General features: G+C 43.1%; 1 protein-coding gene across 1 annotated transcript in view; it reads left to right on the forward strand.

Annotated features, from left to right (window-relative positions):
• The window catches only part of LOC138982220 (transcription elongation regulator 1-like), a 34725-nt gene that overhangs the window by 1061 nt on the left and 19154 nt on the right, over positions 1-14510 (forward strand). The window contains exons 2-10 of the mRNA XM_070355448.1: positions 844-1174; positions 5873-6070; positions 6510-6681; positions 9805-9858; positions 10142-10344; positions 10755-10884; positions 11431-11657; positions 12217-12302; positions 12923-13062. Coding sequence (XP_070211549.1) covers positions 844-1174; positions 5873-6070; positions 6510-6681; positions 9805-9858; positions 10142-10344; positions 10755-10884; positions 11431-11657; positions 12217-12302; positions 12923-13062 — 1541 coding nt within the window. The remainder of the gene's footprint in view (positions 1-843; positions 1175-5872; positions 6071-6509; positions 6682-9804; positions 9859-10141; positions 10345-10754; positions 10885-11430; positions 11658-12216; positions 12303-12922; positions 13063-14510) is intronic.

The following is a 14510-nucleotide window of genomic DNA, read 5'->3' on the forward strand; positions in this document are numbered from 1 at the left end:
GGGGGAAGAATTTACCTGATGCTCCCCAGCATGTCGTAAGAGGCGACCAACGGATTCTGTTTCTCCTTTTACCCTTGTTAAGTGTTTCTTGTATAGAATATAGTCAATGTTTGTAAAGATTTTAGTCAAGCAGTATGTAAGAAATGTTAAGTCCTTTGTACTGGAAACTTGCATTCTCCCAGTAAGGTAATATATTGTTCTACGTTGCAAGCCCCTGGAGCAGTTTTTTGATTAGTGCTTTTGTGAACAAGAAACAATTGACAAGTGGCTCTATCCCATCACCCCCCTTTCCCCGTCGCGATATAACCTTCGTGGTTGAAAACGACGTTAAACACCAAATAAAGAAAGAAAGTTTTAAAATCCGCCCACGCATTTTCCCGGCGCTTATGCGTAACGCGTACGCAAAACAACTTCTATTCAAAACGGCATGCTCAGCAGCACATCCCAATACTGAATCAGACTATAGCACGCGCGCGCGAGTTGACACTCTGATGCGTATCGCCATGGAGGGGCCGGCCGTGAGCCAAAGTGCGGACGTTGTAGACAGGGCTTGCCGCGAATTCCAGAGCCGATGTGAGCGCCGGAAATAGGGGAGTGAAATGCGTGCTTTTTGACATGATTTAACTGTGTTATAGTTGACGCAAAATCGGTTCTGCTTTACGCGTTTTTTGGCCGACATTGCGTAAGCCGTACGCAATTTCAAAAATCCTAGCGCGATCCCTGTTAGTGTATACCGATCCCTGTTAGTGTATACACCCACACTTCCACTCCCAAAATATGCAGAAAAGGTTTAGAACACCAGCATCTGAGTCTCACTCTCATGCAATCTACTTTAACTTGCAGGGGTCCCCCCTTCAGAGGGCCAGGACCACCTGGTCGTTTCCGCGGACCACCAGGGCCAATGGGAATGAGAGGTCCGCCTCATGGCATGCGAGGACCGCCAGGCCCCCATGGACCCCACGGACCTATGCGTGGTCAAAGAGGCCCACCCGGGATGTTTGGCAGACCACATTTTGACCCCAACTTTGGACCTCAGGGAATGGGACCAGGACCAGGGGGGCCTGGAATGGGTCACCCAATGAATGGTCCTGGGGGACCTATGCCAATGAATGGACCAAGTGGCATGCCTCCTGGTATGCCACCTCCTGGTATGCCACCTCCTGGCATGGTAAATGTGAGTCTTAAGCAGTTTTAGTATTTTTGAGTGCAATGCCAGAAATTTATGTTTCTGTGTTGTTAAACTTACAGGCACTGTCAGAATACCGAATACTTTATTACCCAAGCACCAAACAAACTCATGAATCATCAAAATCAATTAACATGCATTACAATACTTATACACTACTCACAAAAAGTTAAGGATCACTATGAGAAAACAGGTGCTCAATAAAATCAGTTCGCTACTGTTATTTATTTCTCAGTCAAACCAAAGTGTTATGAATTCTTGTTCAGCTGTAAGTGGGCGATGTTGTGTTAGTGGGAAAATTGCACGGGATTTTCTACTACTGAGCTTGGTAGCAAAAGAAAAAGCGGAAACTTGCGAAAAAGGACCTTGTTTTGGACCGTTCATCCCGAACACATTGCACAAGCCACATGGAAAAACCATTAAGCATGAGCAAGCACTGCTGTTTATGTGTGAGATGCTGTCACTTGCTTGGCTTTTTGAGAAGACATACCACCAGTATAAGGCATTATCTGACAATGCCTCCACGACGAAAATTGAACAAGTTTGAGAGGGGACGATCTGTTGCATGGTTCCAAGATGGTGTCCCAAAACGAGAAGTGGCCAGGCGACTTCACGTGTCCATCTCGGTCATTGTCAGACTGATTCAATGTTTCACAGCCACTGGGAGGGTCCAGGAAAGACGCAGACCTGGGCGACCAAAGAAGACAACTCCACGTGAAGATCGTCTCATTGAACGACTAGCCTTGCAAACAAAAACAGCCTCTTCCAGCATTATTCGAAGGCAGCGGAGGGTGGCTACTAACATCAACATCAGCCAGCAGACCATACGGAATCGCCTTCATGGGTTTAACCTCCGTTTTCGTCGCCCAGCTGTACGGCCACGCTTAACTCCAGCCCATAGGGCAGCACGCCGCGCCTTCTGAAGACGTCACGTGAGGTGGACACGTCAGCAATGGTCCCAAGTCCTGTTCAGTGATGAATCACGTTTCACCCTGAACCACAACGACGACCGACTGAGGGTCTGGAGGCGCCAAGGGGAACGCTACATTGACACCACTGTCCAAGTAAAGGTGGCCTTTGGTGGAGGTTCTGTAATGGTCTGGGGGGCCTTCAGCCTTCACCACAGAACACCCTTGTTTCATGTACAGGGTAACCTGACTGGCCTCCGATACCGGGATGAGATCCTTCGACCGCTGGCTGTGCCTACACTGCAGCAGATGGGACCGCAGGCTGTCCACCAGGATGACAACGCTCGCCCCCACAGGGTAAGGGTGGTCAACGATTTCCTGCAGCAGTCTGGAGTCAACAGAATGGAGTGGCCAGCATGCAGTCCCGATCTCAACCCGATTGAGAACCTCTGGGATGAGTTGGATCGCAAAGTGAGGAGCAACCTCCCCCCTCCCAGGGTTGTCCAGCACCTCTACCAGATGCTGCAGGCTGAGTGGCAGGCGCTTCCACAGAGGATCTTCACCACCCTGGTGAACTCTATGGGGACTCGCAGCGTCGAGTGCCAGAACAGCCAGGGCGGTTACACGCATTACTGAACTGTTGGGAGCATCTGAATGCCATGTCTTGTGGTTTCAACGACTTTGTGAAATTAAATTTCGATACGTACACACTTTGATAAAATGTACAGACCAAACGATTGCTCAAAATTGAATGAAATGTTGTATCGTTATCACTAAAGCATTGAATTAAACGCTTGCCAAATACCAACGCATTGGCTTTCTTATTTGGAAAGTTATGAATTTGTGTGCAAGTGATCCTTAACTTTTTGTGAGTAGCTTACATACAGAAAAACATCGGCATAATCACTCGATTACTCTCGCCGTCAGGCACGCATGCACTCCTACACCAATGCTCCTAGTCTTGCATAGCTGCCTTATGCATACTCTATGTGAGTATGTCATCGTCAACCATGTAAATGATTGAGCTGATCATCTCAGTTCTGTCCACGACTTCGAAACATACCATTAATCAAAAGCCTGGATGCTTTTTAATTTGTTTGCAGAGTGGGAATTTTGGTATTGATTAGTATCTGAAAACCACTACTGGCACTAGTTTAAATATGCGACATTAATTCATCCAAAAATTCCAATTCATTTAAGTGAGCAGCAGAAAGTTGATTCCATGTAAAACAAAAGATCAGGGCAATCCGAAAATAGCAAGTAAAGCTGTTGTCACGGGAAGGACTGTGCCTTTGAAAACATTGTATTTTATTTTATTGTAAAACAAGAGGCGAAGCCATCAAGGCTCACGTAAGAAATCGACAAACAGTAACACAAACTCAATCACTCCGTCACACACACACACACACACACACACACACACACAGACACACAGACACACAGACACACAGACACACAGACACAGAGAAAGAGCATAGGTGAAACTGTGCAAGAAAGCGAGACACTAGATCTAGATCTGTCTGTCTGCATACAAGCCTACTTACAAGGACACGACTGCCAACTAGTCTCTGCGCGCTCAAAATAATAATGACCGAGACTTTCAGTACTTCCTTCGTGTGACGTCTAACCCTCTTACGTCATAATGTGACGTCAATGTAATGTGACGTCTTCAAATGTTAGAGTTTCTACCACAGACATACACACGCACGCACGCACGCACAGACAGACAAAGTTACGATCGCATAGGCTACACTTACGTGAGCCAACAAAACAATAAACAAGTCTTAGATAATCGGGGAAGAGTACTGAAATTCTTTTTCTGTAGGTGTAATTCATATTTGCTTTTCATGTATACTGTACTTGATAACTATACAATCCAATTGATAATTTCATTAAAGGAACGCATTTCACCTGTTTATGTGCTCATGGGTGAAACTAGCCCGTCACTTGACTGAAATCCGTCAATCTGAAAATAAGTCTGACGGAAATTCCGTCAATCCGCAATTTAAAAAAAAATTGAGGAAAAAAAAACCCGAAACTACTTGCGGAACGCATTTTTGAACTGCTATAGTGAACCGGTTGCAGTTTGCCCGGAAACGGAAGCGCTTTTGCCCGTGCTCGCGGTAAACCCCGTAGGTGAGGTTTCTTTGCTTTCGGATTCACTCTGCATCACGATAAAAAAAAAAGTTCTCTCGCGCTTTGGCAGGCATTACGAAGTGGTGACACGATTTCTGCGACAAAGATGCCGGTTTTGACGGAAAACGCACGGACAGATCTTATTGATGCTGGTCTAGCCAACAAATGGCGATGGGACTGGTTGGAGTTCATAAAACTAAAACTGTGTGTGATAAGTTTGGTGCTTGAAACTCAAGTGCTTTTCCTTGAGAACTTTGCACTACAGTGGAACCCCTCTCTAGCGACATTGAAAATGTTGACAAAAATCGGTCCTTATGGAGGGGGGTCCTTACAGAGGGAGGGGGCGGGGTCAGGGGACCACAAAGAAAGTCACCTCAGGTTTTCTTAAAAAAAGAAAACAGAGAAGTTTGAGTTGCTGACGACCGTTTCCTCAAGCAAACTGCTTCGATTTCATGTTTGACATTGTCGATGGTGTCCACCAGTTCTGGTGCATGTACTACCCTCAGATCTCAGTACCCTGGCCAAGTTTCCTCTCAAGACATTGCAGGAAGTGTTTCCTCTCATATATGAAAGGGGAACCACCTCTGCTAGCTAAAACTGGGTCAATGACCCCTGGGAAGAAGGGCACCCAGCTATCACAATGGACCTGCCTTTGATCTCGATGATTGATTTGTGATGTTTACTCAGCCCACCCAACCATCACACCTCTCAGCGGTTTAGTGCCTTTGCTTAAAAGAGACAGTTATAACCAGTGATGCGTTACGCTGACTGAGAGTCTTGGCTTTGTCTGACAAAGTCTTTGCACAAGCTGTTAGGTCGGTCCTTAGACGTTGGAGCGGGGTGGTCGCTACACTGGTGACAACTATTAAAGGAAACACATCGGTTAAAAAAAAAAGGGTCGTTGTGGCGGGGTAGTCCTTAGAGAGGGGGGTCTTATAGAGGGGTTCCACTGTATAAGAGATGCTACTGCTTAGTTGCTACTTTGTGCAGTGCTACTGCTTAGTTGCTACTTTGTGCAGTGCTACATCATGCTGTTTGCATGTGTGACATTCTGTTTCATCATTTATTTCAATGCCTGTCTGGCAATGTTTGCTTATAATTAAATATTTCGAACTGTTATTTCAGTTGTTCACTTTCTATTTCATGTAGTATGGCTGTTGTCAATGTTAATTGTTATCAATTGTGTCGTTGTGTTGGAAGATGCAAGTGTGAAAGGATACACACAAAAATGATTACTTCTGTGAATTGTTTTGATTTTGTTTACCCTTTTTACCATATCATTAGAATCTGAAGGTATTTTTTTGACCTGCATGATAGTGTATTTTTTTGCCAGGAAAGGCCACAAAATCACAATGAATAATGCAAAAATTCGTTTTCGTGCCCCGTACCCCGCCAGGGCCTCAGCGGCTCCTGGACCCCTGCCTCAAAAAATTTCAGTCAATTTGATTTTCCTAGGTTTCACCCATGTGTGCTGCTGAAGAACTGCACTTTGAGGTTATGCTCTTGATCTTGCTGAAGTTAAAGCAAGGAGTATTCAATCAAGGATAAGCCCAACAGTGAAAGCATGGTCAAATTGCACAAAGTTACTTTTGGTCACATCTTCTTTCTTTGACTTTAAATTCATTCATTCATTTGATTGCAGCGTCCTCCAATGATGCCTCCACCAGGGTTTCCACCTCCTAACTTCAACTTGCCACCGCCTGCTTTTGGCGGTCCACCTAACTCTGGGCCCGGAATGGGTCCACCTCAGGGCATGGGCATGATGGGGCAGCAACAGCAAGGGCCGTCTAACAACGCAAGCCAGGAATTGTGGGTAGAGACCAAGACAGCCGAGGGCAAGGTAAAGCATGTTGATTTTACGGGTCAATTTACATCCAAAACTGGTACTTGTTTGGGGCTGTTTTCATTAAATTTTAAGGTATACTCAAGATCTAATTTTGAATTTCAATGTTAACTGAATATCTATGATATTGACCAAAAAAAACATTTTGAGTGTGTCCCTATGGGGATAATGGGAATAGAGATTGACTGCTTGTTTTGAGAAAAATATATAATAAAATGAATACTGTCGGTTTAACTTAAAAAAATATATATACAAAAAAGGGGGGCGGGGTAAAACGTTGGGACGAAACTTCCAGGTGTTCAGTGGTATTGGTCTGTCAAAGCCAGTTGCGAACAAAATGGGCAGGGGAGGATGAAGAAAGGTTATGATTTGGACAGGAAAGTAGATGGGTCTTTTTCAGTGTTACATTTGCTTATGACCATTTCCTCCTCTTCAGGTGTATTACTACCACTCACGGACGAGGGAATCTGCGTGGACCAAGCCGGAGAACGTGAAGATCATCACGCAGGAGGAAGTCGAAACCATGGCCGCACAGAACCCGCAGGGTGGAGGCGCTAACCGCAATGCCTCGGGGACCACCACTGCCGCTCAGGCTGCAGTCGCTCAGGGTGAGGACATAGTGTCTTTCTTTGTGCAGTGGCAACCCCCACCCCCTTTTAAGACCTCTCTCCTCTTCATTTTAGGCTTCCCCCGTTTAACCCTTTCATTGCCAGCCATTCAGGCATGGCACTTCTCTAGATAGAGCCAGGCTCTGCAGCGGTGAAGCTGAAGACCAAACATCCCACCCACTTTAAACAGCGATATCTTATAAACTATTGGGTTCATTCCTTTCATTCAAAAAGTATTTTAAAGAACATTTAACCCCTTCACTGCCACAGTATAACAGCATTTTGGTATTGCTGTGTGCCAGGGCAAAATTTCGCTTTCTTCGGTAGGTTCACTAATCTGTTCACTGCTCGATCATTTATTGAGATATCTCTTAGATCTTTGGCATGTGTTTTGCTAATACCCTTGGCTATTATAGGATGACATGATCATTGGACTTTGTGATTGTTATAGTAAAAATTGATTTTATGACAATTTTTGTCAAAAATTATAGTTTCCGGACTTACACACACACATTGCAGCATGTAAAACCACACAAAACACTGCTAAAACTGGTGTCAAACATCAGGTACTCACATTACAGCCCATAAAAGTATTCTTCTGTGTGGTAATCCATAAATCACTTGTAGAACTTCCAGAACACTGTATCGCTTGAAAACAGGTCTACGAGTTGAGGTCCGACTTTCGGCCGCCGTTGTGAATCCCAGATCGGTTCTACACTTCTAACAAACTTTTCACCACGTGCTACTTACTTATCCGAACGGTCAATGGGAAAGAACTGTGTTTAGAACCCCTACAAGTACTTGGACAGTGGTTACCTCCCATTTAGTTTTCAGAAATGTCCTGAAATGTTGCTGATGCAAATCCCACGTACTAGGTACGGTTATGGGCGTACGACAAACCAAAAATGACCACGTACCTAGTACGGGGTGGGCAGTGAAGGGGTTTATTCATAGACCAGGAATTACATTTTTTACCGATTTGTTTTTGTGAATTTTGGTAATCTTGATATTCTTCTGCCAATAAGTACGGCAACAAAATGCTCTAAATGGTGGTGGGAAGGGGGTTGTGTAAGTTTGAATATGTGAAATATTCTCAGGGTTGAATAACCAGACCTGTGCACATCTACGGTTTCTCCGTAATTTCTTCGATTTTTATATGCAGAATACGGTGCTACGGATTTTGAATTAAAATTCCGAAATTCCGATGTTTTACTCAACAACAAAAAATGTGTACTTTTTTTCTGTTTTAAGATGTTTTGACTAATTAGTTGGCTGTTGCGCTGAAAAGACGTTTTCCGATTTACCGGAAGCGCGCATGTTCTCAGCATTGAGTCTTTGTTCTTAGACTTAGTTCGTCCAGCGTCTGCGTGGCAACTTGTGATTGAAGTGAAACATGGAAAAAAAAACAAGTCGCGTAAGGCGAAAATACAATATTTAGTCAAGTAGCTGCCATTTTTCAGCAAGACCGTATACTCGTAGCATCGTCAGTCCACCGCTCATGGCAAAGGCAGTGAAATTGACAAGAAGAGCGGGGTAGTAGTTGCGCTAAGAAGGATAGCACGCTTTTCTGTACCTCTCTTTGTTTTAACTTTCTGAGCGTGTTTTTAATCCAAACATATCATATCTATATGTTTTTGGAATCAGGAACCGACAAGGAATAAGATGAAAGTGTTTTTAAATTGATTTGGACAATTTAATTTTGATAATAATTTTTATATATTTAATTTTCAGAGCTTGTTTTTAATCCGAATATAACATATTTATATGTTTTTGGAATCAGCAAATGATGGAGAATAAGATAAACGTAAATTTGGATCGTTTTATAAATGTTTATTTTTTTTTACAATTTTCAGATTTTTAATGACCAAAGTCATTAATTAATTTTTAAGCCACCAAGCTGAAATGCAATACCGAACCCCGGGCTTCGTCGAAGATTACTTGACCAAAATTTGAACCAATTTGGTTGAAAAATGAGGGCGTGACAGTGCCGCCTCAACTTTCACGAAAAGCCGGATATGACGTCATCAAAGACATTTATCAAAAAAATGAAAAAAACGTTCGGGGATATCATACCCAGGAACTCTCATGTCAAATTTCATAAAGATCGGTCCAGTAGTTTGGTCTGAATCGCTCTATACGCACGCACACACACACACACACACATACACACACACATACACACACAACACACACATACACCACGACCCTCGTTTCGATTCCCCCTCGATGTTAAAATATTTAGTCAAAACTTGACTAAATATAAAAAAAGAGTGCGAGATTCAGATAGTGAAGAGGAGACACCAGCTCTGTCACCAAAGAAGAAGAAAACGGCACAACAGTGCTGGAAGTCCAGTTATTCTCAAGACAACCTGGAATTTTCTTCTCTTATTCTTTTATAATTATTAATTAATGACCTATTTGTGCTGATGACCAATTTAATTTCCTTTGTTGGATCAATAAAATGTTATGAGTTATGAGATCATAAAATTGTGTGCTTTGTGAGCAGAATTATGTCTTGAACTGTCGGTACAGCTTACTACTGAAACATTTTAAAAACTACTGAAATTTGGTTGGTTTACGACTGATGAGCGTTTTGAGTGTGCACAGGTCTGAATAACTAAATGGATTGATACAGGTCCCATAAGGAGTTCTTTTGAATATTATTTTATAAAGCTGGAACAGCTTCTTTTTTTTTTGGGGGGGGGGGGGGGGGTGCGGGGTCATAGGTAGTGGAATCTTCCTTTTAAGACCTACAAAACCCTGAGAAAATCAGGTCTCAAAATGGGGGTAAACTTACAGAGGTTATGAACAGAATATGTTAGAAAACAGGGTCTTGAAAATGTCTTATCAGGATTTGGGGGGTCTTAAAAGGGCGGGAGTCTTCTGTGGGGTAAGGTGGTTCAAGGAGGGGCGAGGGCAGCAAAGGCGAGTTGTGTGTAAGCATTTGCTTTTCTTGTTTCTTCGAAATACAGTTAAAAAATAGATGTCTTCTTTTCTTTGTATTTGTGTTTTGTGTGTTGTTCAGGTTTTTTTTTTTTGGGGGGGGGGGGGGGTGTGATTTTTCAGTGCATTACTTGAATAATTTTTAATCAAAAACTAACAGTCCTTATTTCACTGCCACAGCTCAAGCCAGCTCAGGAGGCCCACAAGACCAGCAGAATATGCCCCCTCACCAAGGTAATTCATGACTTAACAGTATCTGAAAGCTTTGTAAGGCAGTTTCACTGTCATTGTGACACTTGATGTGAGAGCAGTGTGCCTCTTTAAGGTTACATTCGGGTTTTTAAAAAGTCCTTAAGTCATACATGTGTGTCGTAAGGATGTGGCCTCTACACTCAGATATATTTGACAGCTCTTTCTGTTTTGACAAGAAAGTGTTCGAAGTACGATTTCAGGTTCAGATTTGCAGAAAAAAGATGTTCCCCACTTTTATGAGTAAGCACTGTGTTGTGGTTTTCAGGCATGCCACAAGGGATGCCCCAGGGAATGCCTCAGCAAGGCATGGGTCAGGGCTTCCCTCCAGGTATGATGCCCCAGGGCTTCAACCCCCAGATGATGCAGCAACAACAGATGATGGGGCAAGCAGCAACGGTGCCAGCCACAACCACCCCTGAGGCTAACACTACAGACTCTGCCACTGTGCAGAAACTTCCTTCTTCACAGGTTTGTTTTCATTCTTTTTCTGATTTTTATGGGCTTATGCTTTAAATCAATGTTGAGTTATGCTTTGAATGGAAAAGGTTATTTTGAAAATGACCGCATTAGGCTAGAATTTGGACGAGAGATAATTTGACGAGTTCATCATAACACAAATGGCAGAGTATCTTGAACTGGTCAGATTGTACCTGCCACAGCAATTACATCAAAGTCAAGGTCATGCAAACAACTTTCAGCCAGATTGTTCATTTCAACATGTAATACAACAGTCACTGAGGACCGATATTGGGCCAAGTCATCAATTCCATGGTTATTATTATTCTGAAAAAAACCTTAAAATGTAGTGTATTCTTTTTCTGTATAACCGTTCTGACAAGAACATGTGATGTGATCTCTGCTTTGCTTACTGCTTACAGTTGCCTCCGAAGCCCCCAGAGGTGCTTGAATGGTCGGAACACAAAAACACAGATGGACGCAGTTATTATTACAACGCCCGCACCATGGAGTCTACTTGGGAGAAGCCACAGGTCCTTTCAGAGTGGGAAGGTGAGAGCCTACACAAATCAGGCATATATTCTGGTTTTTTTTTCTCCTACTTCATTTATAAAATGGTATATAATACTTTTTTAGAGTTCTTCTATGAGGACACATACATTAAGAAAAAACAGGAGAACCTGGCTCCTGTGCAAAGTCTAAATGTTTTGCTAAATAAATTTCATGACCGACATGTGTCTCCACCTGTGAAATTGTTCAGCAACAAAATACCCACTCTGCTTATGAACAAGCCAGGGGAATGATTTTCAGAATGTATCCAAGTGGAAGGGTGCACTGGTCTGTTGTAAAAGCCTGGGCAGATCAGTGGTGGTATACATGCTCATTTAGTTGGGGAGGAAGTTGTATTCAAATGTCCAGTCCAGTGGAGGCCCACGAGAAGCTGTAAGGATCGGCAACGTCGCTGCGGCGGACCGCGGACTTCGTCCTGCAGACTGGATTGACAATTTAGCATGGCCGGGAATGCATAAGAAGAAGAAGAAGAAGTATTCAGACTGCAGCTATAGCCATCAAGATAACATAAAACATTTTCCATTACAGCCAAGATCGCTCAGATTCAGGCTCAAGCAACAGCCCCTGCACAGCCCAAGCCAGATGTCGCGCTGGCAGCTGCAGTTGCTGCTGCCGCTGCTGCTGCAGCAGCAGCAGCTGCTGCAGCCAACACTGGAGGTGCTGCTGCTGCTGCTGCTGCTTCTACCCCGGCCACTGCTTCAATATCAACCCCTGACAGTGAAAATGCCGCTGAAGCTGAGGCTAAGAAGGAAGAGGTACACACAAAAAAAGTTTTTTTTTATATATAATATTTTTGAATACATCAAATAGTAACAAATGCGAACATTATGATATCAACTCCAATATATTTCAGATTCTCAAATTAGGAGGAAAACTAGGTTTACCATCAAATTATCTCCAAACAGGATGTTCTTATAAAAGAAAGTAAAATAGACAGTAAAGGAGGAGTGATACGTAGTGGCAGAAGGAAAATGGCGTCGCTGCGAATAAGCCTGGATTTCATTTAGTTTTTCAGTACTTCTGGACAGCTGTCTAAAAAAGTTTATGCAGACTGCGAAAGTCTGACATGAATTTTTTTTCTTTTTTCTTTTAACTGCATGTTGCAGAATATTGAAGAATGAATTGGCTGTAAAGCATCCAACTTCGGGAGAAGAAGTGCTGACATGCTATAGTGAAAATCTTCGAGTGTTCAGTGTGTTGTCACTGCTGCTATGATTTTATGTGTGTGTGTTTGAGGTTTGAGTGTGTATGAACAAATAAAAAAAATTAAAAATGTCATCTCACATTTACATGACTGATGTGGATTTTGTCCAGGCTGAAGAGGAAGAGAAGACGGAGGAACAGAAGAATATTGACAAATCTCGACCAGTATCTAGCACACCTGTCCCAGGAACGCCCTGGTATGGTTCTGAACACTTTCATGATGTCTGTCTCTTCTTCATCATTGCTTTACATGCAAGCACTCGTTCACTTATCACACACTCTCCTCCTTCTCTCTCTCTCTCTCTCTCTCTCTCTGTCACCCTCTGTCTCTCGCTCTATCTCGCTCTTTCTCTCTCTCTCTCTCTCTCTCTCTCTCTCTCTCTCTCTCTCTCTCTCTCTCTCTCTCTCTCTCTCTCTCTCTCTCTCTCTCTCTCTCTCTGTTGTGCAAACCAGCCCTGTCTCTACCTCTTTTCTACCTCTTTCATATTACAGATGCTGTGTTTGGTATAGCACAACTTTGTGCGTGTCTGGTTACTTTTATAAAGAGCCCCTTGAAATATTCGGAAAAACTGGTTACTATTTCGCTTGCATTACGCTGACAAGAAATAAGTGTCTACGGCACCCAGTGCAAAATCATAAGTGGATGGTGTGCTTGAGAAAGTGCCCAAGCACTAGTTTGGATTGGTTGATATCTCAGGCAAATCTTGATGCCAACCAATTTGACCCAGCATTTGGTTCCCACCCACTTTCTTGTGCACACCACCCTAGTACTTAAAATGTTTTTCCATGGATTAACTTGATTGACTTATTTTGACAGGTGTGTGGTGTGGACTGGAGATGGGAGAGTGTTCTTCTACAACCCCAGCCAGCGCATGTCGCTGTGGGAGAAACCAGAGGAGCTGCTGGGACGATCTGACGTTGACAAGCTTATTCAAGGCAAACCAGGTGGCGCCCCGGGTAAGACAAGAGATCTAGCATGTGTGTTTAAGTAGAAATTGCTGCAATGTTAGCATCAGTGTGAGCGTTCCGACTTGCTTCCTTTTTGACTCACATGCGAAGCAAAAGTGAGTCTATGTACTCACCCGAGTCGTCCGTCCGTCCGTCCGTCCGTCCGTCCGGAAAACTTTAACGTTGGATATTTCTTGGACACTATTCAGTCTATCAGTACCAAATTTGGCAAGATGGTGTATGATGACAAGGCCCCAAAAACATACATAGCATCTTGACCTTGCTTCAAGGTCAAGGTCGCAGGGGCCATAAATGTTGCCTAAAAAACAGCTATTTTTCACATTTTTCCCATTTTCTCTGAAGTTTTTGAGATTCAATACCTCACCTATATATGATATATAGGGCAAAGTAAGCCCCATCTTTTGATACCAGTTTGGTTTACCTTGCTTCAAGGTCAAGGTCACAGGAGCTCTTCAAAGTTGGATTGTATACATATTTTGAAGTGACCTTGACCCTGAACTATGGAAGATAACTGTTTCAAACTTAAAAATTATGTGGGGCACATGTTATGCTTTCATCATGAGACACATTTGGTCACATATGATCAAGGTCAAGGTCACTTTGACCCTTATGAAATGTGACCAAAATAAGGTAGTGAACCACTAAAAGTGACCATATCTCATGGTAGAAAGAGCCAATAAGCACCATTGTACTTCCTATGTCTTGAATTAACAGCTTTGTGTTGCATGACCTTGGATGACCTTGACCTTGGGTCAAGGTCACATGTATTTTGGTAGGAAAAATGTGTAAAGCATGTGAGTCGTATGGGCTTTGCCCTTCTTGTTTTCTCAGATTTTAAGGGTAGGAGATCTTTTGTGTGTGTACAGTTGAAATTGTTGCCATGTCTGCCTCAGTGTGATCATTCAGACCTTTTTTCTTCTTTCTTTCTTTATTTGGTGTTTAACGTCGTTTTCAACCACGAAGGTTATATCGCGACGGGGAAAGGGGGGAGATGGGATAGAGCCACTTGTCAATTGTTTCTTGTTCACAAAAGCACTAATCAAAAATTTGCTCCAGGGGCTTGCAACTTAGTACAATGTATTACCTTACTGGGAGAAGGCAAGTTTCCAGTACAAAGGACTTAACATTTCTTACATACTGCTTGACTAAGATCTTTACAAAAATTGACTATATTCTAAACAAGAAACACTTAACAAGGGTAAAAAGAGAAACAGAATCCGTTAGTCGCCTCTTACGACATGCTGGGGAGCATCGGGTAAATTCTTCCCCCTAACCCGCGGGGGGGGGGGGGGGGGGGGGGGGGCCTTTTTTCTTCAAGCATGTTGGTAAATGGTAGGTGAAATTATTGTGTAGAGAGGACGCTAGAAGCAGAGAAGAGTTGTAAATGCTGCACTGTGCATAACTGACTTTAGTTGTGTATATTGGCGACTTGTACA

Source organism: Littorina saxatilis, linkage group LG12 (assembly GCF_037325665.1).
Source record: "Littorina saxatilis isolate snail1 linkage group LG12, US_GU_Lsax_2.0, whole genome shotgun sequence".
Lineage (NCBI taxonomy): Eukaryota > Metazoa > Mollusca > Gastropoda > Littorinimorpha > Littorinidae > Littorina > Littorina saxatilis.